The sequence below is a fragment of the Syngnathus floridae genome, chromosome 17, assembly GCF_059516105.1.
Source record: "Syngnathus floridae isolate MCC-2025c chromosome 17, RoL_Sflo_1.0, whole genome shotgun sequence".
In the NCBI taxonomy this organism is placed as follows: domain Eukaryota; kingdom Metazoa; phylum Chordata; class Actinopteri; order Syngnathiformes; family Syngnathidae; genus Syngnathus; species Syngnathus floridae.
Genome location: NC_142429.1, coordinates 8,122,596 through 8,148,218, shown reverse-complemented (window position 1 = coordinate 8,148,218; position 25,623 = coordinate 8,122,596). Strand labels below are relative to the sequence as shown.

Genomic DNA, 25,623 nt, shown 5'->3' with positions numbered 1-25,623 from the left:
AAAATCGGTTTTAGAGAATAATATAAAGACCAGCCCACCCCCACTGCAGCCAATGGCCATTTTTCTTCAAATTAATGACTCCCAATTCAATTTGCTATGACGGAGGGAGCGAAAATCACAATGCAGAACGACGGAGTAGGCGAGAGAGATGGGATAAGTGGCAGAAAGAAAGGAAGAGGAGAGGGGGGGGCTGGAGAGAGATGGAGGGGGGGGATATAGGGGCTCATGCTCGGGGTGAACGGGAGGTCAGTAGTCACACCATGACGTTGAAAACATGGGGACGAGCCTCCTCCTTTTAACAAAGCCTTACCGCAGATTAATTGGAAAACTTGAGTCCACACGTACACGCACGCGCGCGCGCGCATACACACACGCACAATGTGAGTCAATGCCTTGGAGAGCACGCAGTACTCGGCAGCCGTGAGCCTTCAACAGCTAGCTTGCATTAATCGCAGGGAAATACTGCAAGAGATGTTGTTTTTAGCACCTATAGTCTGCTATGGTCGCTACTGATTTTTTTTTTTTTTTTTTTTTTTTGGAGGAGTGTGTGGAAAATTACAGCGACTGACTTCCCATTTCTCCTTCTAGTTTGTAGACACCTTGTGGAGACGTCGAGGATCTCCGTGATGTCGCAATGGATGGGAGAGAACGCATGCTGAGAATACCGGAGTTGCGGATCAACAATACGAAAAGGATGCGTTTTAAAAAATCGGATAGGATAAGAGGATGGAAAAGTGGAGCTGGAGTCGGATTCGAGAGCTACGAAACAGTGAGTATAAAGCATCCTGTTAGGAGGGAGGGTGGGTGGGTTTTGTCATGCGTGCGCTTGCGTGGGTGTCAGGTGATGCTGCATGGTGATGAGAGGTTATGGGATACCACGTGCTGCAGGATTGTCTATGGCTTCTTGTGATTTAATTACAACATCATTTATCAGCCAATTGAAGTTGAATCGCCATTTTGCAATTACATTTTTACAAATTAATCATTTTGCACGCACAAACCACATTGTCACTGTTTTGTATATATTTTTTTCTGTTTCTTTTTGTAAGTTTGCAGCTATGATTCGTTTAATTCACGGTGAGGCCTGAGAATTTCTCATTTTTCTAATTCTGTCAGTCACTCTCCATAACAAAAGAACGAGGGATTGAGTCTAGGTTTATTTTTCACACTATCTACAATGGAGCAAAACTGCATTTTTCTTATTTGCCGTTGCCACTTCTTTGTCCAGTGATTAATATTTCAAAACAATGACAAGACCAGTGTTTGCAAACAAGATCGATTCACTCTGTAATATTTCACTTAATGTATAGCTTTAAAACCAAATGATTATTTTCTTTAGATGTAAGTATTTTTACACACACGCACGCGCGCATACATTCACGTGCACGGAATAAGTTACAAATACCAATATCATCGTTTTAGCATTTATTTGCAGGAAATGATTTATAAATTTGTTTTTGTTTGGATAAATTCGAAATTTGGTTTGCTTTGGCTTTCCATTCAAGTAGCAGCAGCTCCTAGATAAAACACAGACAACATCCGTGAACATTTAATATTTAATTGAGTTAAAAGGCCGTGTAGGGGTTCACATTTTGGATTTTGCTATGTATAGGAATAAATTACTAATCCAAAATGTCATTTTGGAGCATTATTTGAAGAAAAAGATTTTTTTAAATACAGGAAAAGGCCAAGTTGCAATAGCATCATTGTTTGCATTATTATTATGCTAAATTTCGTGCATGGCCTCACTAAAAAGTATTTCTTGATGCCATTTTATGTTTGTTACATTATTGAATAACATATTTAGACAGCTTAACCCTGACCGTATACACAAAATACCAGTCAATATTAATTCCATACAACATAGCCATTTTACAACCATTTCCCACAAATAGAAGACTGAGTTAAATAAGCTTTTCTTTTCATTTGTCTTCAAGTCATGTTTGGATAGTAAGTATACAAATATTTGGTTCGGTTCACCAAATATACCCTAGCTGGTGAGTGACTCTGGTAGCAAAGTGACCTCCATGTGAACTACGTTGTGCAGCCTAAACAAAAGCTGCTGCTGACAAACTTGACATAGGCAGGGGGAAGTGTCACAGTCACACTCAACACACCTTGATCGATATACTACCTGGGATGATGGCAACGGGGGTCAAGTTGAATGCTCCCACACCTGGAATTGAATAGAGTGGAAAAGAATAGCTGTTTTGGTGCAGTGTACATAGCAAAAAAAAAAAAAAAATCGAGGTTCGTTGCAAACGCATAAGCTCTCTTTTAAATTGAAGTGCTGTCTGCTCATTGTTCAATTGATGTATGATGTATGACGTATGATGTATGAGCTACTGAAAACGGAGAATAGCAAGGCTGCCTAAAGCAAGGGACAAATATTATTGGTGGCACAAATATCAATGTGGGAACAATATTGCTTACTATTGCCACACAATTAGATGTGCAAAAAATATATCTAATAATAAAATGTACTTTGCAAGCTGCACTGAAAAAAACAAAGAAAAAAAACAAAAAACATACACGAATGCAAAAAAGAAAAACAAACTAGAAAGAAATGAAGAACTAAGGATGAACCATCCTCAATTAATTCTTTACTACGAAAATTAACTTTAATGAAGACATTTTCCTGACTAGGTTCGAACGGAAGTCATTTGCGCTTTCATTGTTCCAATATGCATTTTTTTTGTATGGGCTCCTGTTAAAACATATATTTACACATATCTAATATTTCCATGTGTTTAATTAAATAATTCTTCGTCTTATATTATTATTATTATTATTATTATTATTATTATTATTATTAATATTATTATTTATGATTAATAGTTATGAAATATAATTAGTATTAAATTAGTGTTCATTATTAATACAATTAGCATTATTTATTTTTTTGGTAAGCATATAGGCTATTCAATATTTTCTTTTCATGGTTATGTGACTTATATTATTGCACATTGTGTCAGTGTGGTTGAATGCTTCATGTCACTCTATAAACAAGCAAATTACAGATGCATACCTCGTACTTAATCTCCCCCACCCCCCAACCGCATCCCTTTTCACTTGATGATTTAGTTGGTGCTTGATAACACTGCGGCAGTGGTGACAAGGAAGTGATGCGTCAAGCGAGCATTTTTTTTTTTTCCAGTCTCGTGGGCAACATAAAGTGAAGTTTCAAGACGGCACAAATGCAAAAGTGTTTTAAGTTGAAAGTCATCCCGTAAGCAATAATTATCGTTTGACGCAGCAAAGTGAGATACCCTGTCTTCTATATCTACCCTGTAGATCCGGATTTGTGTCAAAATCTTAAAAGCAATCACAAATTCGCTTCTAGGGGAGTATATAGTTGATTTATACACGACGGCACCGATGGACACTGTAAGAATAGCGCTTCTTTTTTTTGTCTTTTAGCAAGCGCTCTTTATTTTTTTTAGCATGGATTTCAAAACATTTGCCACCAGAGGAGGCTTTTAGCAAAGTCTCCATTGTGTCAAATGAAACAGTATTTGGACATATTAAATTGCCTTATCTATTCTGTAATTATCGACGTTTTTAATTTTTGTCATCCATCCATCTATCCATCTGAACCACTTCTTCGTCATATAATATTGGGACATGTTATGCTTAAATGTGGCATTTAAATTATAATTGTATCGGTATTGTTGATTGTATTAATTGTATTTAGCTGCATGTATGATTTTAAATTAAGTTTCGTAGACATATGCAGTACTGTACATTACAATTTAGTCAATTTGTGACTAATATTGCTTATTGAAAATAGTCCATGGACAAAATATTGCGGGTGGAAGTGTGGACTTAACATGTCAGTGATGTTAATATGTGCGCATGTATGTATACATACATGCGACTTTAACATGGCAGCAAATTTAAATTACTGTAAGTACATTACAGATAAATATCAAATGAAGGTAACAGTGTAACCTTTTTTGGTTGATGAATTTTTTATCGATCCCAAACTGGATATAGAGCTGTGTCTGACAGCTGTTGGGTGGCCGCACAAGAGTCCATTTCTCTCTCCCTCATTAACACTAATTTACAAAGACTAAATTGATCGGGGGCGATAATCAATAGAATATTCACAGGCAATAAATTGCAAATTTTAATCGAACACATTTGATTTCCAAAAATTTGATAGCAACTCATGCATGATATGCTTCTCTGCATACTTTCAAGGGATTTAATATATAGTGGGGGGTATTTACATGCAGGGCAGCGTGCGCAACGTGGGGAGCGTGGCGGGGAGTGAAAGTATTGGGAAGACTTGTTTGTGACTGCACACAAAATGAGAGCATACAACAAGGCGCGTGCGGGGCAGTGTGTACACTTAATCTCGTTTCCTTGTCCACGCGGCGAGTCCCGCTCCAGTTCAATTGGCTCGCTGTAGTCACATGACCGCTTAACTTTCTTCACTTGACAGAAAAGTAGGAGGGTTCAGCGGAACAGGAATGACCGACGAGTAAAGGGATGCGGTATCAATTTTAGTTATATATTATGTACAAGGAGTGGAATAAATGGTCATGAGCTCATATTTGATCAACTCCAACTATGTGGATCCTAAATTCCCACCCTGCGAGGAGTACTCACATAGCGATTATCTACCCAGCAACTCTCCGGACTATTACGGCCAAAGAAATGAAACCACCGCCTTTCTACCGGACTCTGCTCTCTACCATCAGCAGGAGCGATCGGAGCCACAATACACGCTATGTCAGCCTGCCTCGGTGGTGATGCCCCCTCGTGGCCTGGCTATCCCCCAGATTGGAGTCGACCGAGACTCTGTGACACCCAGCCCGCCTCAGTCGCGGGAGCAGCCGCCCCTCAGCCGAAACAGCCCCGCAAATACAAAAAATGACCCAGTGCTGTATCCGTGGATGAAGAAAGTCCACGTAAACACTGGTAAGTTCTGCATACAAACTTCCTTTTTTTGATCTGTAGTCGTCCGCGGTCACAATCTACGGCTTTCTCTCCGGTTCGACTTGGACTCGTAGTCCTTGGAGATTTACGATCGTCTGTTTGCACGGCCAACATAATTACACCCCCCATAAATTTTTATTACACCTCTACGCCGAGGTGCCTTTTTGAAGTCCGATCTCAGGCTCGAGTCCTTGCTTTATGACAACGCAGACTGAACTCATAAGTTAGGTTTTATGCTGTGGTAATTTGATTTTAAGTGGTAGGTTTGTATAAACTGTGCGCTCCACACTGTCAAGCCTTCCTTCCCCACTCCATGTTCAAGGGGAGGGGAAGTTTTATGGCATCTGAAATATTCCTGTTTATGGAGCACGCCGTAAAACACTAATGCAAAGGCAAATACCGCAATCTATTATATCTTCTCAGCGTTGTCGTTGGCGAGGTGACTGTACATATGGCTTGTTCGTTCGACGATGTAAAGGCAATTTAGACCACTCGTGAACGCATGGACATAGTGCAGTTATAAAATAATGGCAGTTTCTTGTTGCTTTTTTGGAGGTTCAGGACCACCCTCCCACCTCTATGTTGGCAGACAATCAACGCCCCTTAGCTTGCTGTGCGTCGTGGCCGTGCAGACGCAGGGGGGGAAAAAGCGCTCCTTAATTTTATACGCTTATAATTCCTGTTGGTCCCAATAATTAGATCATTCTGTAGTATTGTTGCAAAATAGTTCAGTTCACCACCACAAAATGTACATTTGATCTTATTTTTTTGTATAAAATCACATTTTATTGTGTCGATGGGGGTGGGGACTGCTTGCTGGAGGCATTTAAGATCACGTGATACGTGTAGTCCCTTGACATGAGCGCTTTTTTTTAATCAATAGAAAGAAAATCACGACCATTGAGGCTACTAATATTCTTATAATTATTATTAAGATTGCTAATTTGCATATAGTAGCATCCCTCCCCCTTTACCCCATCACATGTAGGAAGCACATTATTATTATTGTTATTATTATTATTATTATTATTATTATTATTATTATTATTATATAATGATAACAATATAATTACTAATATTAATGTTGTTGCTGCTGTTCAGAATATGAATACGGTACTTTATTCTTTATTCACAGTAAATTCAAACTACACAGGAGGCGAGCTGAAGCGCTCTCGGACAGCTTACACCCGCCAGCAGGTTCTGGAGCTTGAGAAGGAGTTCCACTACAACCGATACTTGACGCGCAGGCGCAGGGTGGAGATAGCGCATACTCTGTGTCTATCCGAACGCCAGTTCAAAATCTGGTTCCAGAACCGGCGAATGAAATGGAAGAAGGATCATAAATTGCCCAACACCAAGGTCCGCACCGGGAATAACACAAACGCTCAAGATTTAAATGGCTCCACCTGACCATGCACATGCAGAAATCGAGTCCATCTGCTCTTGCCGCATTTCCGCCACCCAAAACGAAGCTGTAAATAAAAACTGTGGACCGGAATAACCTTGACTGACTTGGAAGCTTGCTTATATGTGTCGTCAGTAATGGGCCGGACACAAAAGGGAGTTCACCGTTCGAACACTACTGACAAAGAGCCCGATTGAAAGAATTCCAGTATGTGTAAAATACAGTGAAACGCTTCAATTCTAGGAAAGTGTTTTCTTTTCTGCCGACAGAAAGGCATTTTCTTCATTTTAATGCTCAATTTGGAATTATTTGTTTATTCAGTGGCTATAAAGCTGAAAACATGGGTGAATTGATTAAAAGTGGTTCTGCACTGGCCACGCAAAATACCATAAATAATATAAAAATATGAGCTCTATTCACGTGTCACCCGGCTTCCACAATAAAAAACTTCTATTAATAATGCGATAAAAATATGAATATTTATTGAACAATTTTTTTACGGTTATTTTCATTGGTCGCAAAATATTGATTTAGATACTGAGAATGACACAGAGCGCTGTCTGTTGATAACACCGACGTATAACAGACTGCTCAAACAAAAAATAGGTTCAGTAGTCATGACTGTATAACAGTATTAGACCGAAAAAAAAAATCGGTTACATTTGATAAATATGTAGGAAACGGAGGCAATCTTCCACTCTTTTCCTCCAAATAATAATTACATGATATATGATTTTACCATATCTTAAGCTTATGCAATCAATGCACATGTTTGAATTTAGTAACTCCAAATGACTTTTGGGTGCGTATTTGTATTATATCCCAAGTACGCACTAAATTCAGCGCTACAATATTACCTCAACTGCACGTTTATGTTTTATTTCAGTCTTCAATGAAGTGACGCATTTCAAGCAGTCTTAGTTTGAGTATTATATAGCGAGTTCGATCAAATTGCTATACGTTGCTCTGTAGAGCGCCTCTGTACTTTTCAAAAAGCAAACGTGGCATTGCTCTATTCAGAGACATCATAAAAATGAAGCCTTTTGTTGCATGAATTAATCATTTGTTGTATGAAATACGCGCACACGGTGTCGCTCCGTGTTTTATTTAAACGAAGTGTTGTCCAATTTACATTCCAAAGATAATGATTGTTCATAATAATAATAATAATTATTATTATTATTATTATTATTAATATACTCTCGTATTTGATTGATTGATAATGTTGAATACCTCACAGATATGTATATTGCATTTGTGTTTATATGCTGTCTTACTTGCTATGATTTGTAAATACAAAATAAATACATGTCTGGAAATGCGTTGTTTTCCATTATCCTCTATTTTCCTTTCAGAAGTTATAATTTGATTTTGAGGTATTTCCCTTTGAATATTATTTTATATTATTGACAGCTGTCATGTCTAGCAAATGCAATGTTGTATAAAAATGTGTATAAATGTGTATACAATTACATAGGCTACTACAAAATGCACTGTTCAATATGATTTCAATGTTCCCAAGAAACACAAAGCCCGATTGTCTTGAGAAATCAGAGACTCACGATGATTAATTTTGCCTTGCCGCTAGTGATCTTGGTACATTACGTCCTGTAATCTCGTTTTAAATCACAAACCGTATTCTGTTTCGCCCCCTTTCCTCTGTTAATTTAACGTCAGTGTGCAGCACATTGAACCATTTGAATAATAATAATAATAATAATAATAATAATAATAATATTTGATTGTAGCCTTTGAATGCGTTAATGAATGTATAGTTTCTCCACAACTGGTTTTTTTTTTTCAGCATAAGCGTAGAGTGCGCATGTGTGTTTTAGAGGGAAAGGGTCGGCACCATAGCTCAAACCCTGACAAGCAAATAGATAATCAACAAGACGAATGACTTCTTTTGTAAGGCTCGGCTCCCGTATTAATTTTCATTTTCTTCTAGAGCAGGTATCGAAAAATAAAGAGCAAGAGAGGGTGTGGGGCGAGAAAATACCATTCCTCTCGATGAACTTTAAACTAAAAATGTGCCCCCTAAATTGGTCCACTCGTATTCCTCGGCCCAGAGAAGATTCCCCATTACATGTTGGCTGATTTCTCTCCGGGCCCCTTGCCAAAGAGACTCCCCTTGGCCATTTATCTATTTTCTTCCATTTATGAAAGCCTATTGCTCCGTAAAGAAACACGCCCAAATATATGTTCGAATACCCAACAAAACAAATTAGAATAGTGTCGCATATGCTTGACTTCCTCTTGCATCTTTACGTGCACCTGCTTTTTCCATCTTTTATGCATGTGGCAACATGGGCACGGATTTACCACGCGCTAAATAACAATAGCATATTCAAATACGTGCATAATCACAATATTTTATAATATATCAAACATTCTCAGAATCTTGCCCCTCAGTATTTGATTTAATCTTGAAATAAATGCGTGCTATGGTTACCCAAAATGCAATGAGATGCTTTCGAAGTAGTTTTCAAACACAGCTGGACCTTCTTGCTTTCCTTTAATGAGGGAATATATTTTAGTGAGGATTGCCCTCGCCTTGTGAAAAGTTCACCTCCATTATTGGGAAACAGGAGAAAGAGGACTGCCCCCGAGAAGAAAAATGTGAGAATTATACAAAAAAATAATCATTAATCACGAGTTCTTCTTAAACCCTTTTCTTTTTCTATTGTCATCTCGCAGCTTCCTCCAAGGCCCCTTCTGTCAGGAGGTGCGAGGGGCCAAGGAACAGAAGAAAAAAGAAAGAAAACGTCTAGGAAGACATCCCCTCCTCCAACACAACAAGAAAGATTTTTTTTTTCTTCTACTGATTCATTCACGGGCTATTTTTACGCCCTTCGAGAGTAGAAGACAGAAAAACCTGCTCATTGGAAAGAAGATAGGAACTCGAGAAGATGGCGAAGAGTTTCATCAACAATGTGCCCTGCAAGGTAAGGCCTGCGTAGTTTTAACATCTCCGGTTTTGTATTTTGTCTTCCTTGCTTGTTTTGAAATGGCTCCTTGGCATTTGAATGGTTTTATTGCCTTGTGCGAATTAGAAGGCTGGGCTTGCATGCGCGCGCATGCAGGCACGCGTAGCGCTTGTGTGTGCGCGCATGTCTGGTACAAATCACAGCCTTGGTGTTATTTTTTTTCTTTTTCCTTTTGTGTTTATGTAGCATGTGACCGGCCGCCTCGGCGTTAAAGCGTTACTTTTACATTTGTCACATCTGTTTTAGTGCGTATTTGCCATTTATTAAATATGTTCATTTCAATTAAATACACAGGCACACACACAAATTGATTCCACATGGTAAATGGTTATTTTTTGAGCCAAGATTTTTTTTTTTTTTTTTTTAATGACTGCAAACGATCGCAGGCCTTCTTGCATGGGCCTGTGTGTTATCTATTGAACAGAGCTGCCGTTTGACCCCAAAAGAAATCAATCTGACCAGATTAGAAATAAAAGGGCAAAAGCTCTGGTGTGTCTCAAGGGGATGGAAGCCGCTGCTAGATTCAATACTCGGAGAAGTGAGCGAAACAAATGGAAAAATATGCAGTTGCGCAGCACAGTGTGTTGCGGATTGATGATTGTCCGGGGCCGGTGGTCAGAATGGGTTCAAACAGGGGACACGTTTTGCTGACCGATGAGGTCGAGTGACTCTGAAGCAAGAGGCTGACCTGTGGTTATCCCCCCCTCCCCATGTTACCCGCCTTGACCTCACATGGGTTCTACAGCCTCTGCTCATTCGGACATTCCCAGACCTCCTGAGGCCCTGCCTGGCCCCTTAGTCATAACATGCCGAGTTTAGGGCACTGTAAACCACGGAGAGTCAGAGACAAGGAACCCTATCAACTTTGGAGAGGTCAGATTCAGGTCACAGTTAAACGGCTAGATTGATAAATATCCAGTCACATAGATATACAGTCGATAAAAATAGACATCGCAGTGAAGTCCTCAAATATTTTTTTTTAAAACCAACCTCAGCTGAAACAAATTGATGTGCATACAACAAAAGATTATCAAACATAAGACAATTCAAGATTAAATAAAAAAAAATGATGCTGGGGAAAATCTTGTTTAGCTGGTTCACTGTATGTGCTTAGATACTGCGCACACGACATACCAAAATATTTGAGATAACTGCGCTTGATGTAAAAACAGGTGCAACTTCATTTTCACACTGCATGGGGCAAATCGAGTTAAACGTGTTTGTGAATATGGTGGACAGCACTGTGTGTGGATATGCCCGGCAAATGGAGCACGATTTCTATTTTTTTCTGATTGGCAGATGTGCAAATTTGGTGAGAAGATGTAGAACACATTTTATAATAACCATGTTTAACTTGTAGAGGTGATTTTGGTGATTTGGTGGACACGTGGTGGATGTCATTGTATTTCATTAATAGTGAGCATGGGACAGTGCCTCTGAATCACTGAAGAAATCAATTCATTGAACAAATTATGACCATTATCATAATAATTTTTTTTTATCGCACCCCTCTGACCATGCGACAACTATTTTGTGGGGCGGGTGTCACATGGCCATAAGGTTGTGGGAGGGAGAGAGAGAGAGAGAGAGAGAGAGAGAGAGAGAGAGAGAGAGAGAGAGATTCAGTAAAACTAGTTCTTTAAATACTTTTAATTGTATTTCTTTATAGAAACATTTACTGAAAGTCTCTTTTTGTAAAAAAAAAAAAAATACTTACAATTTATGAGTGGGAAAACCTTTCCATTTTTTTTCAAGTAAAATTCACTATCCATTTTTACAATTGTCAGTATGGATGTGGGTTTAACTCTGATTTGTCTGTGCCATGCAATTGATGCAATTGACAGGCGACCAATCCAGCTCATGACGAATGAACAAGCGGTTTATGGATCACATGCCATATTATCAATATGTGGATGGTATGTGACTGCATTCAGTCATGACTGACTGCATGGTATTTTTTGATATTTAATTCAACCTATAGTCATTAAACAGTGTGGTAAATAATTTAATAAAATTTGGACATCTCCATTTAAGAAAGACCTTTGTAAAACCTTAACAGGAACTTTTTTATTATTATGAACTGAGCTTCGGAGGTTCTTTCCGACACATCCACCACACAGGTCATGAAACCGGCCAAGGGAAGAACTCACGGGTGGCGCTCTGCAATATATTTTAAAAAGCAGTTGTGACTCGAGGCAGATTTACGAGCGGCAGTGAAAAAAAATATCAACATGTCAGAGCTTCGTAAATCAATCTCTCTGCCTCTGTTAACGCTGTAGTCATAACAATAATAATAATAATAATAATAATAATAATAATAATAATAATAATTGATTAGGCTATTCGTTACCATAAATCAAATAAGCATCTCAGGTAATACATTTCTTTTCTTCATTATAACAAAAAGACATTTTCAGTTTGTCTCGTTGAGTACTTAAGACAGATTAATGATTAACGTAAAGGAAGACTGAACCTTCCCTAATCCATCACGTTCCACACGAGACCGCAGGATTCTTAAGGTTTGCATGCGTTTGCATGGTTACACCAAATATATTTGTCATTGAGATTACACAATATTTAGATGACTATTTTAATTGAATTGAAACTTAGCAGTGCAATATTAACATATAGAAGAACAAGAAGCGACTTTGCAGTACTTCAATTTTTAAATCAAGGTGATTTGCTTTTATTAGGCTACATTCTGTTTTGGGGATTAATGTCGTATTGCTTCAGTTGCGGCAATGTGGCACATTTGGCAAAAGCTGATTCGTTGTCTGGCCGCTTTGGTTCCTCTCCTGCATGCTTATCTTAGCTGTTGTTCACACTCCGAGTACTATAATTTATGGCCATCATTACAGACGCCATCATCATCACTGCAAATGTTTGATTTCAATCTTCTTATGGAGAGAATAGAAAAGTGCCATATTGCTCTTTGTGCGCCTTTAATTAAATGATTAATATAAATGATAACTCCTTTTTATCAGAATGTGGTTTCTTTTATTAATGCAATTGGTTTATCCCCTTCCGGAATATAAATTTGTTGTAACGAAAATGTTCACGTTTATTGTTGAACTTGGATGGGTTCTTGAGGGTTCAGGTAGCTTCTTGTTTGACCTTGAATAATTTCTTGCTTGAAAAAGCAAGGTGAGCTTTTCTTCCATGTTCCAATGTTGCATGCATTAGAACTCTGGAACCAGCAGGACACATAAGGGCCAAATTGATTCTTGCTTCAATTGTTGTGGCAGGACGGGAGTTCATTCTTCAACTATATGGTTGCTGTATTTTTTTATGCAGAGCTATTTTGATCAAGATACACACCTGAAGACGGTTGACTGCCTCTAAACAATTTATAAGATCTTTCAAAAGTGACTCTGAGTCACTAGAGCTTGTTTTTATTATTATTCTAGCGCATTTGTTTTTAGAAGGGAGATGTATTCCAACAAGACATGAATGCAGCACAGATTTTGTAAATATTTAACAATTAGGAAATAGAGTGCTTGTAAATGTAAGACAAAGATAACAAAATGAAACTTAAAAAAATGCATATTTCTGATTAAAACAAATATTTAGAAATTAAAGCCAAGGCACTTTAAGGAATTCCTCCTCCTCTGCAGAACGGCGCAGTTATTTTTAAGAGCACCGCACAGTATTTTTAATTCTTGCCCCACTCGTTTTTTTTTTACCTCCTGTACTAAAATATGCGCCATTATTCTTGGGTTGCCATTTTCCACTTTATGTCAAATAACACATCGGAACAGGCAACAACTCCGGTACCGCACTTGCAGAGGTTGCAGAATTTTTTTTTTATCTGTCTAGAAATATAACGCCAAGAAAAGGTCTCTCGCCTGCTGCGTGTTAGTGTCGTGGAAAATTAAACTATTTTTTCAAACAAAAAGGGAGGGGAGGGGGAAAACACGACCCCCACTCAAAGCAGAGCGAGAGAATAGGGGGGAGAAAGAGAGAGCGACAGAGAGAGAGAGAGAGAGAGAGAGAGAGAGAGAGAGAGAGAGAGAGAGAGAGAGAGAAGGGGGCTGCAATATAACAAATTTGGACGGGTGTGCGTCTTGTGGGTCGTTGTGGACACAACGTGAGTATTGCGGAAGAAAGAGGACCTGCGTGGGGGGGAACGAAAGCACCCTCCTTCGACGCTGCACTTCTCTCGCCTGCATCCATCACTGGCTCATATAGGCTTTTTAAACACCTTGGTAAATATCCCCCCCAAAAATAACAATAGTGATATTTGACTCATTGTGCATGTTGCTGTCGTGTTGTTTACACATCTTCCTCCGCCCATAATCATCATCATAAGCCATTTTGTACAGTGTGAAATCAATGTTAGCCGATGGCTGTTTATATCTTAAGAAGCACTTTTATATTCTCTCCATCTCTCCCCCCCATCACTTCCTGTCTGCCTCTGCATTCCTCTCTCTGTCCATCCCTCCCTCTCTCCCTTTCCCCTCGCAGCCTCCCTCTCTCTCTCTCTCCTTCTGCTTTTTCTCCCTGTCAGCTAGCAGCCCAGCTACTTCTCTTGATTTATAGTGAGACTGGGTGTCAGCGTGCGGCCGCGCCTGCCATTGTGTGTTTGTGGGGGAGTGCTTTTGTTTATGGCATTGCACGCGATAAGTCGTGAAGCGATGGTGTGAAGGAAACGACGGCCGATGGAGCGATGATACACTAGAGACCAGTTGAGATTGGCTCTTCTCTCAGTTCTCCTTCTTTTCCCCTTCTTGCATATATGACTTTATTTTCGCTACCTTCCATGCTTTTTTTTTTTCCTGTGCAATGATTAGCTCAAATGTTTTTTTTTTTCTTGGGAGTTTCATCTCCGGGTGTTAAATCTCTGCAGTGAGCAATTAACTGAAAATTAGGTTGACACAGTGGAAGCCCCGGCTGCCATGAAATCTCACCGAGGGTATTTCATCCAGCTGGGAGGTGTGACAAAACCCAAGTTACGGATTAAGATGTAGTTTAAAGTCTTCTAATTTGCAACTGACTGCGAGTTTGAATATTTCATAAAGTATATTCTGCACTATAGGAGACTCCAGTAGTGTTATTTTAGTCAAAATTCCCTGTTAGTGTGTCGAACGGACTAAAAACAAATGTGCCGTCCATTTTCATAATGTTTACTCCCAAATTGTTTTTTTTAGAAATATGGCTGCAGATAAGGCTGCTATCCGTTATTCATGTCAGTATTCAGTGTCTGCTTTTACTCAAACCCTCCACCCTCGATTAAACTATTCTCAAATGGCGAAGCAGAACAGAATTTAGGAGCAGTCTGTGTGAATGAGGATATGAAATATGAACGTATGTATTTCTGCTTCTTGAGAGCATAGGATAAAAAAAACAGTATACAATACAGGTAACTTCGTATTATTATTTTTATTATTATTAGAATTTCACAAAAATAATCGTATTCATCCTAAAACACATTAAACAAATAAAATACAATAACAATGGGGTTGGAATTGCTTTATGATAGCATTTCAAACGAATTCCATACATGTCCACTCCTCCCATCTTACTCCATTAGATCAAACCTCAGTGTAACCGAATTAGAGTTGATCCGCAATTTCCCGTCACATATTGATGAAAGTGGGAGCATGAGGCGTAACTTTTGAAAATGTGTGCTCCTTCTGTCTGCTGATGTGTAAAATGTAAACTGGGCTTTGTCCTTTTACATGTTATTATCATTTTTATCATTATTATTATTTATCATCAATTATATAAGCAATGGTAGCCAGCGCATTTTAAAAAAAATTATATTTTCGAATATAAAGCGCAAGCCAAATTCCACTTTAGTAGAAGCGCACCAGAGTAAGTGGCAGCAATTCACTTTTCTTATCTTATCTTTAGGTATGCGGCCACTTTTAAGTACGTTTGCTCTGGAAAGATAATGCCAAATCCGCGCAAAATAGTTCAAATATTTGAAGAAACATTATCCACCAAATAGCGAAGGGGGTTATCAAATCGCTCGAACTCTTCGCGTCCACAAATCAAAAGTTCTGTATCGGTTGCCGTAAATGAATATTTAAGACCCGAGCAGCGACTGCTGCGATGTCCATTTTGTTTTTATAAGGAATACTTCTTCGTCGTCGTCGTCTTTAATCAGGTTTATATTTTGTCATTTGTGGTCCAAGGCCAGGCAAAAGTAAATCCATAATAATGACAAGCGGTAATACTTCATAAAAAACGGCCCGTGTCGTCTCCGTCACGAGCACGACTTAAAAGCTAAAGAATTTCATTAAAAATATGCGTTGTAACGTTATGAACACTACAATTAAAGTGTTTGTCGGATCCTGCACGTAGGATGTGTCTGCAGTGAACGAATATTTTGGAGACTTGCATTAAAAATCGTAGACCTAAATATTATATGGAAAAAAAGACACGCGCATAAATAGCCTATAAATACAAGCACAAAAGGCAAACAAATAATTTAAAGATTAGTTTGTGAATATAAAACAGATAAAGTACCTAAAGTAAGGAGGTAAGAAAAAAAAAACGAAATAATCAGTCTTCGAAACGGTCAAAAATAAATCAGGCGACAACAGGGCTCCCTAAATTGTGCATGTCAAAGGATTTACGCGATGTAAACTTAACAGGTTAACAAATCCGTATCAATATGTAACATCCGTAATATGTGTTATTTTTAAGGCTTTATACATCTACATTTTGCGCTATTATTATTATTATCATTATTATTATTCGCTGTTGTTTTCCTCGTTGTGTCTGGATTTTTTTTTCTTCTTGTGGCCGCGTGGGCATGTCTATACGCGTGGGAAGATAACACAATCCATACAAAGGCAGAGGAGCAAACAAAACAAAGCGCACGTTTCCGTTCGTATTTTACCCTTTGTGTTTTAGCGGCGGGTCCTATTCCGCATCATGTTAAAACAAAATTACAATGACGTAAATATTAATTTGCAATCATTTCAACGTAACACATGATTGCAAATAAATCTTTACGTCATTGCATATATATATATATATATATATATATATATATATATATATATATATATATATATATATATATATATATATATATATATATCTTGTAACACTGCTGATTGCTCTCAGTTTGACGCCATGTAATAACCAACATCTGGACCGCGTGCAGGCAAGACAGACAGGCAGGTCAAAACGAACCTCACCGACCCCCCTGGCCCGCATCAACCAGGCTGCCCTATTGGACAGAGACAAGAACCAGAATCCCCCTCCTTCTCCCCGACTGCTAAGGCATCTCTTGGCTCTCAGTTGGCTGCTCGGTTCAGAAAGAGTTCACTCAGTCATTCCGGTACATCCCGCACATAGGCAAAATCGGAACCGCAGGGTCCAAACCACCACAGGAAATGTGAAGGGAGAGAAGCAGGTTAGTAGAAATTTGATGCTTATGCAATGTCCAATACGTGGACGATATTATTAGAAAAACGTGACAGAATAGCGTTTAGAGAAAGGTTTTATTTTGCAGTCTTAATCCCATTTTGTGTCATTGGTACACAAATGCTCTGGGAATAAGAAGCCTGCAGCGCAGTGCAGGAAGAGAACGCAGAGAGAGCGCCTGCGCGTTTTTTTTTTTTTTTTTTTAAAGGTAGCGGAAAAAAGGGGCCCAGACCTAGCAGACCACATCTGCTTGTGATGCCAGCCAGCAGTAAGAGCATTTAAATTCGCAGTGAAAATCAATCAATGCTTTCCCGAAACAAAACACCGTGCTGGTTTTTTGTCAAAATGTCCTCAGGATAAATTTGATCCAAGCAAATCACCAAAAATAAATCCAGGTAAGTTGTGCCCACGCGTATGCATCTTGCATGCTCATTCATTGTCCTGCTGATGTGCGTTTCCGAAGCATGCACGCCGATCCCACGCGCTGTCACTGTCCTGCTTGCCAACGTTCTCTGGAGCTCACTGAGATGTTCATGCGGCGTCCCCACGTGTTTGCTCCGCTCGTGGACAAAAAACTCGGTTCCCTCTGTGCGTGTCAGTGAATCATTCCTATGACAGATGCCTTGGATAGGTAACAAACAAGGGGCCTGCAGCCTCGCCATTCTCTCTCTCTCTCTCTCTCTCTCTCTCTCTCTCTCTCTCTCTCTCTCTCTCTCTCTCTCCCCCCTACGCAAAAGAACAAGGCAGAAAGGAAGTAAGAGAACGTGCATGTAGCATTAAATGGATCCTGGCAGCCAGGTGGAAGGAAAAAAAAAAGATCTATAGCTGCACAATGATTTATGATGGTGTGAACAGATTGTTTACTCTCAACTTGCACCACACTCTTGTCCTTGCTTTTGTCTCATCCTCAAATTTCACTAATGTGCTACCATGTGTGGAGAGGTCAAAAGTTTGCTACAATATAGAGCCATCGTGTGGCAAATAGTTTCGAATAGTTCATATTGGTTTTGGACACTTTTGAAACATCAGTTACTATATATGGGCAGAATAAGATAAAATAAGCACATACGAGAAAAAAAAAACTGCTGTGGTGTCTTCCCTGATGTCAGGGCTTTCTTTGAGTTTGAGGTTAAAGATTAGCATCTCTGATAAAGATTAACTCCACCATCAATGGAAGGTGCTGATGACATGAATGTCTGACCAAGGGGTGAATACTTTAGTGTTGTGCCTTGCCGAAACACAAAAGTACTTTGACATGTTGGTAAACTCATTGCTCAGCCTAAGGTGTAATGCCAAATCGTTGGAGTGCAAAATGCACATTAGGGGGTCACCATTTGAGTTGGGGGAGTTGTTTAACTTAATCTGATCTGATTTATTTCAGTATAGACGGTGTAGTTGGGCATTTTATTAAAGTTGTCATTTGTTAGTGATTTATTGTTGTAGTTTTGAAATCACGCTATTGGCCTGGCCGGTTTGCAACCATGGATGGAGGGTGCAAAAATAATTGGGGGCGGGGTTAGAGGTATTAGGTCATGAGCTAACAATTTTTTTTTGTTGGCCTTAGGAATTTTACCAAATTATTTCTTCAGTCTGACTTTGAGTTAAAACCAAAGTGTAATGAAACAAAGACCAGAAAAAGACTCCCAACACTCCATTTTTAGTGCACATGACTTTTGAAAAGCAGTGTTGACAGATATGCTTGTGTGTCATCAACCTGCAGGAGGAAGAAGGAAGGAGATAAAAAGTATCGCAGTGAAAGACCTGTCGTCACTTCCCATTTAGTGTCTGAGGTCATGGTGATGATGCTGCATGACTGTTCGACCTCATTAAACATTTTCAAAATGACTTGATGAGAAATATCGCTTTGGAAGGTGGAAGGGTTTTTGTTTTTATAATAATTTCACGGTGGAATGATTAATAGTTGACAAATAAAATAAAGTAAGATCGGCTGCAAAAATTGCAAAAAAATACCCCTCCTGACCTATTTTGGCTCATCAGCTGAATTGTTGACTGCAAAGGCGGCCTCCTTTTGTCTTGGCCTGTATGCTAGCTTGCTAAGCTAATCAGGCCTCCATCATTCTCGGGACAACCTGTGACTTGTCAACTTGTTTGTTTTATGCCTTCAAATTTTCTGCGCACTCGCCGTGCTAAGTGTGAGAGGGAACCCGAGCTGATGATGTGATGGGAATGCACCCCAGTCAGAGATGTGCGTGAGTGCATGGACGGAAACAATAAATAACTTTATGGTGGAGGTATAGGCACTTGCAGAAGTGGTTTTTATAGTGCTGCTGGTATCATGAAAGTCAGGAGAGCCTTGCTGTTGATTTATGACTTTTGAAAAAGCTGTCAGGAGCCCAACTAGAGGCAGAGTGGAACAGCAATTTTATTCCATCATTTTGATATTAACATCTGCATGTAAGAACTGTGGAGACTACCTGAACTATTTATTCATAAAATCAACAAGATGATTTCTGTTTACTTAGTGACCACCGTTATTTTTTTTATAATTATTATGCTCTAAAAAATGAGCATAACTGGACTTTTGTCCGCTTGTATGCTCAAAGCGATGGCGAGAGGAATTATTTATGACCTCTGTGGATCTATATCTGCCTGGAAGTAGCAAGAACATAACGCCCCACCATCCCCACTAAGAATCTGATATCGCCACATTGAGGACATGCTCAAGACTGGAATTTAAAAACATTAAAAAATAATTAACTAAATTAGTAGGGGTGCAAAATACAACCATTATTGGAATCTTACTTTTACAAAACAAATTGAAATGTATATGCATTGTGTATCATAACTATTCAGATATATGGATTAAGTTGGTCAGTAGTTTTGTCAATGTGCACCTAACAAGTTGAATATATAACGCTGTTTTTTTTTTTTTTTTTTAAAACAAGGGGGATGCGTGACTTGTTTCATGTAATTAATACAATGTTCACAATCAATAATGTCCACTCCAGTACTTGGTGCAGTTCATGTTGCTTCATTCCGGGATATGACAGTGGGGAATCGTTTGAGGTCATACCTGTCCATTAGGCTCCACTACGTTTTTGTTCTCTATTGGATTTGCAAGAACTATGATGCCATGTCTCTTTTCCCTCTTTCCTTTATTCCCACATTGCTGCCAACATCAGTTCTCAAGAGATCTGTGGAGGGTGCCCTTTCCCATCAAAGCACCAGGACATAGAAGAAACTCTCTCAGTGAGTTTTACGCTGTACTTTTTATTCTCAAAGTTAATCGTGGCTATGAATGTGTGCATGCATGGGAGTCATTTAAGTTATTTGCATGCAGTGTGCGCATGTGCTGGATGACAGGATATTATTTATTATATTATTTATATAGTATAAATGTAAAAGCAAATTGCTAGATATGCCTCATAGATAGATAAATATAAAAAAAACATGACCTATATAATAAATAACATATAATAAAGAATACAGAATATCTTAGCATTAAATTAAGACGCAATTAAACAAATTTGAAGAGGTTAAATTGGCATGCAAATATTCTTTAAATGTATGTTTGTGTGAATATGTAATATAATGTATATAATGTCATGTGCTATTCAATAATGTGGCAATTATATGATATAGTATCCATAAATGTAACAGGAAGTAAACGAGTGTGCTCATCAGTTGATCGATTAAAAAATGTAAATGTGTAAATTATAACTGCTACCATCATTTCGTGAAGATAGCAAGTCAGGAAAATATTACTTTCATTAGAGGCATTTGCATTCTTTTGTAGGCGTTTCAATCAACGTTTGAAAGTTTCTTAAATCAAAATCGATCCATCTCCTTGTGCGAGGTCATTGAGAAAATAATACATTTCCTTGAACAGTCTGAAATGTTGAATCCGCAACTCACACAACATTGAATTGTCCAGTAAAAATAAAAATTAAACTTTGCAATCAGTGGTGTGCTTTCACAAGCGTGCACTTCCCCTCTGGGTGCATGTCTCTCCCCCACACATGGTTTGCGTTTTGGAAAAAACGTTTGGTTAATGAGTAACGTGGTCTGAGCAGAACCTTCAATTAACAAAAGGCTTCGTTGAATAAAAACTGCTGACCGGCACATTTTTGGCTCCCACCTTCTTCCCCCTACATGGAGCTAATCCTCCCATTTCAGCAGCCAGTAACCAATGCTATCTGCTTTTAACTTGTTCTACATTTACAAGCTCGCTCATGCAGAGAGCTCGTAAGTCTAAACGTCTTGCATGGGAAAAAAAATAGAGGGGAGTTGGAAAGAGACCATGCAGTGGCATGTGAGAACGACAGGCTGGCAGATTCTCAGCAAGGAATTCTAAATGCTTTTACTGTTTAATCTATTCTTGAAGATGATGTTGTTCCCTCTCGAGGATGTGTGTGAACGGTTGAGCTTTGTGAGTCTAAAAAGATGGATGGATGGATGGATGGATGGATGGATGGATGGATGGATGGATGGATGGATGGATGGATGGATGGATGGATGGATGGATGGATGGATGGATGGATGGATGGATGGATGGATGGATGGATGGATGGATGGATGGATGGATGGATGGATGGATGGATGGATGGATGGATGGATGGATGGATGGATGGATGGATGACCCAGTTGTGTGCGATTCACGACTACAGATGCTCAGTAGCACACGTAGTGTGTGAATGTCTTTTTTTCTCCCAGAATAGAGGTGTTACGTCATATGACGTACCTATGGCACTGATTCAATATTTTTACAATTCCCTCAGATTAAAAAAAAAAAATCTAAAACAATTCGCCAATTCAATTGACTGTCGAAACGTATGGTCAGGGCATCGTTGTTTTTGTAATAAAATGAAATTACATCACAGTTTGCGAGGAGTTTAAATTAACTGAGCTGGTGGAAACTGGAGCGCTACATACAAACAATTAAAGCGCGCTCTTAACTGAGCGCTCAACAATAATAGATAATTTCTCTCCACTATAGCCTACAGCATTTTAGAATTGTTTTTTCATTAATCGGTGTGGTATAAAGCGCAAACCTAGCATTTGTTTTATTTATTTATCTAGCGCACAGACCAAAGCATGCAGTGAGACGTTCAGGATAGGAAGGGAAGGAAGGAAAGGAAAAACATGCGCAGATTAAAGTTGAATTAAACTATTGAATCATTAACGGTCCCATAATGTGTGTTCCTTTGGGGGCTATATCTGGCTGTGTTTGGTGGTCGTAGGAGCAGCAATACAAAAAAAAGACATTTGAGGTCATTGTTATCAACCAGCAGCGGTGCAAGCAGGCAGGCAGCGCTGGTAGTGGAGGGGAGAGGGGGGCGGGGGTCTACAGCAGGCAGCAGGCGGGCTCCCGGTAAGCTCGTTCAGCTTGTGTGCTAGCCATAGCCTCTCGGTAGGCTGTCCGTATATTCCACCTGTTTAAACCGGCCCCCCCTCCATCACCGAGGTGCTGAATTTGTCCACCTCTCGCAGCCGCGGAGCGTTCATGTCACACGGCGTCCGGCTTGCCGCCCTCCGCGGCCGCTGGCGCCAGGAGGTGGTGGTGGTGTTGTGGTGGCGGCGGTGGCGGCTGCAAACAGCCGCCCGCTAGGCGAGAAAACATCGGAGCGGCTTGCGCAGGAAATAGAGGGAGCACCAGGATTCTTCATGGATTTCATTATTTTGCCATGATTAATGAAATGTCCCAGTGACGGCAAATCTGTGATGCGATCTTGCTGGGTCCTATCGGGATTGTACCGGGACCGCCGGTGCTAATAAAGGTAAGGATGCCTCACCAGTGGGCAGGCCAGGCGCTAATGCACGAGCGCGTACAACAAAGCAGAAATATCTCGTATTTGCGCATTGTGCACTTTGGGGTTGGCTTGGTTATTTATGACCCGCGTGTGCTCAATGCCGGTTCAACAAGAGTTCACTATGCGTTAAACTGTCTTATAGCAACACCCCCCCCCCCCCCTCACCTCTCCTTCCACCTATTCCGCTTGCCCTTTCTTTCTCTCTTAAATGTTTCACTCCCTCATTCCTTGTAATTTTTTTCTTTTTTGAAATAACCTATTTAATGGCTGACACTTTCACATGATTCGTACAATTTATCTTCTGGTTTTAGTCTTTTTCATTTACATTTATATTTTTATTTATTTAGGCATTTTGTTATTTATTCATTCCTTCTTGCACGTAGCGTCCCCCCCCCCAAAAGAAAATGTTTATTTTAAATTTGTTTTTAGACGTTTGTAGCATATACCACATCACCACATCAATCCGTAGAGTATTTATTCCGTATTAAATGAAATCACCCCGTTTTTGTTTTGTTTTCTAAGCCTTTCATATTGTTAAAAAAAATGTAATAAATCGGTTTCGTATCTCCAAGCTTGCATGGTGCGTCACGGCAGGCGCCATTTGTAATTTTATATCTCAGGATGAAGCAGTCACTGGACACCAAGGCCGACCTCTCCCTCCCTTCGTTTTTTGTTTGGGTGCTTGTGTCACTATGCTTATTATTCTGGGAGACGTCTAAGAAAGTTGGTGATTGTATAAAGCTGTTGCCCTTATAAAACAGGGGAAGATAAATTACGTTTGCCCGTTTTAATCGTAAAACAGCTATGATTCAATAAAATGGTCCTCCTACCCTCACTGCCATGGTCTCGCTAGCTCCCTTCTTTTTTTTTTTTTTTTTTACTCCCCCTCTGCTTGCGACTATTCCTCAGAGTAAATAATTAGGATTCCAGCTTGTCTTGAGGAAGATAAATGGCTGACATATGTGACGTGCTGAGAGCTGGAGAGGGGCTGGACAGTGTCTCTGATAAATAAAAAGCTTAGAAATAATATTTTGAAAAATATATGGAGTTTAAACAGCTGAAAATTCTGCATTGATTTAGGTTGTCATTATTATGTACGTAGAGACTTATACCCACTTTACTGCTTAATTTTAGTGTAGACTTTTTATTTAAATACCAATTACTATTATTATTAATTTTATTTTATTCATATTATTATTATCTATCTAACTTATTTATCTTGCTTTTTATTAAAAAAAAGTTTGTATAGAGTGTGAAATAAAAAATATGAATGTATGAATACATTTACAAATACATTTAGGTGTAACAATGACAGCTTTTAAATTAGCAACAATGAGGCAAGGCTCAAATCCAATGCAACATTGACAGAAATAGGCTATTTGCATTAGCCACGTTAGAACACATACAGAGTGCCAGTGCCTTTCTCTAAAAAAAATAAAAAAAATAAACACCTATGTATTTGCAAACACTTGAACAATGCAAGGAAATGTGTCCTATAGCAAATAATTTGTCTCATGTTAGGAGATAAAAAAAACACAGGGCTTAATCATACAATTCTTCATTTTCAAATTTGGCTAATATTGTTCGAATGCTATTTTGCAAAAACTGTATTACATTTTACTCCTTGCTCATGCATTAATTCCCCCCTATTTGAGTCACATACAGTATGTGTGTGCATGTGTACGTCTTTCTCTGACATGAGTGTGCGTGTGCATGTGTAAAGAAAGAGGTCTGCCCTCCTCATGCCCCCTCCACAAGAGCATCTGCAGCCTGTGCTCGGGCTCTGAAGGGAGGGGGGGGGTGCAGGAGGTGAGGGAAGAAAAGCGCCGGATTCTATTCATGTCATGGCGCCTTTCAGTGGCAGAAGATGGATTTATCTCTCTCATTTCTTGTTTCTGCTTTTCCTAACCTCTTAGGTCAGATTGCAGGGGGCCATTCGAGAGACACCGTCACGTGACCCCTGGTACCAAATGGTCTTCCGGCAGTGGTTCTCAACAAGGGCCGGAGCTAAAGACGACATTGCCACATTTCCCAGACATGCAGAAGACAACATACTACGACAATTCAACTCTTTTTGGTGGCTACGTGTCTTATCAGGTGCAGGGGGCAGCAACTGCACCTGTCAACAGCTTTGGGGGCTATGAAGTCCAAGGGTCTCATCATCAGCCAGCCTTCCAGTCGGCAACCCATCTGGATGTCGACTCTTACCACCGATCCGCCTGCTCTTTGCAGACACTGGGTGGTGGCAGTGGGCACCAGCAGCAGCAGCAACAGCTAGCCAAAAACAAGGAGCCCAATGGCAGCTGCATGAGGCCCACCCTGCCTCCTGAGCACCATGCTGGCTCCCAAGTCTCCCCACCATTGGCCCCCAATCCAAGCGACAGTAGTACCATAGCTCAGCAGCCAGGGGGCAGTGCTGGTGCCTCGTCAGTCCCTAAATCAGGCCTCAATAGGTCATCTAATTCTTCCTCCTCGACGTCATCCTCCACTTCTTCCTCCTCCTCTTCGCTGCCCTCCAACCCAACTTTGGCCAAGCATATATTTCCCTGGATGAAAGAGTCTCGCCAAGCAACTAAGCAGAAAAACTGTTCGCCCAGCAACAACTCGGGCAACGGTGTGTTTTACCCATCTTTTGAATTGTTACACTCAGTTTTAATATTTTGATATTTTTGTGTTTGACTTATAGAAGCTAGCACAATACTGATTTTTCAATCACTGTAGTTTTTGCAAAAAAAATCCACCTGATGCTGAACCTAGCGCTTAATTCTTAAATATCATTAAATGTTTTACTATATTACATATTAGTGCTAACATGGTATTATTAATATGACAACCTAATGTGCTAGGTGAGAAAAATATTTCTAAAAGTTTATTTGCGTCTATGATAAAAAAAAAAGTTAAGTGTTATTAGAGTCTCAGTTTAAAAAAATCACCATTTTGCTAGAATCTGATTTGAGCCTTTTAACATGCTGGACTTCTTTTTGATGCCAATCAACATGCTCCTAAAATATATCTCTTTTTTGCATTCTTCATTCTTAGTAATGTACTAAATGTAAACTTAAGTCCACCTTTACATGATTTGTGCAGACATTTTTCCTGCTGCAGCTATTGTAGCTGTAGGGGCTTTGTCTTTCTG

The 25,623-nt window shown here is 39.5% G+C and overlaps 2 protein-coding genes across 8 annotated transcripts in view; both read left to right on the top strand.

The window, feature by feature from the left end:
* Positions 1-632: 632 nt before the first annotated feature.
* Positions 633-25,623, top strand: part of hoxb3a (homeobox B3a) — a 28,674-nt gene continuing 3,683 nt past the window's right edge. For 2 of the 7 annotated variants that reach the window (XM_088357006.1, XM_088357004.1), the window contains exons 1-3: positions 633-769; positions 9,047-9,294; positions 24,404-25,101. In XM_088357006.1, the coding sequence (XP_088213132.1) occupies positions 9,281-9,294; positions 24,404-25,101 (712 nt within the window). In that variant the 5' untranslated portion in view covers positions 633-769; positions 9,047-9,280. Of the gene's footprint in view, positions 770-8,886; positions 8,969-9,046; positions 9,295-16,521; positions 17,112-19,859; positions 19,927-21,929; positions 22,455-24,403; positions 25,102-25,623 lie in introns of those variants that run through there. The other 5 variants (XM_088357007.1, XM_088357005.1, XM_088357009.1 and 2 more) reach the window with 5 other exon arrangements.
* On the top strand, positions 4,271-7,605 carry hoxb4a (homeobox B4a). Its single transcript, XM_088357017.1, has 2 exons — positions 4,271-4,926; positions 6,080-7,605. The coding sequence occupies exons 1-2, from the start codon at positions 4,542-4,544 to the stop codon at positions 6,352-6,354; spliced, it is 660 nt and encodes a 219-aa protein (XP_088213143.1). The 5' UTR covers positions 4,271-4,541; the 3' UTR covers positions 6,355-7,605.

Coding starts and splice junctions, on each gene's coding strand:
- hoxb4a (XM_088357017.1), top strand. CDS start 4,542: ATGGTCATGAGCTCATATTTGATCAACTCCAACTATGTGGATCCTAAA. Junction 4,927..6,079: donor GAAAGTCCACGTAAACACTG/GTAAGTTCTGCA, acceptor CTTTATTCACAG/TAAATTCAAACTACACAGGA.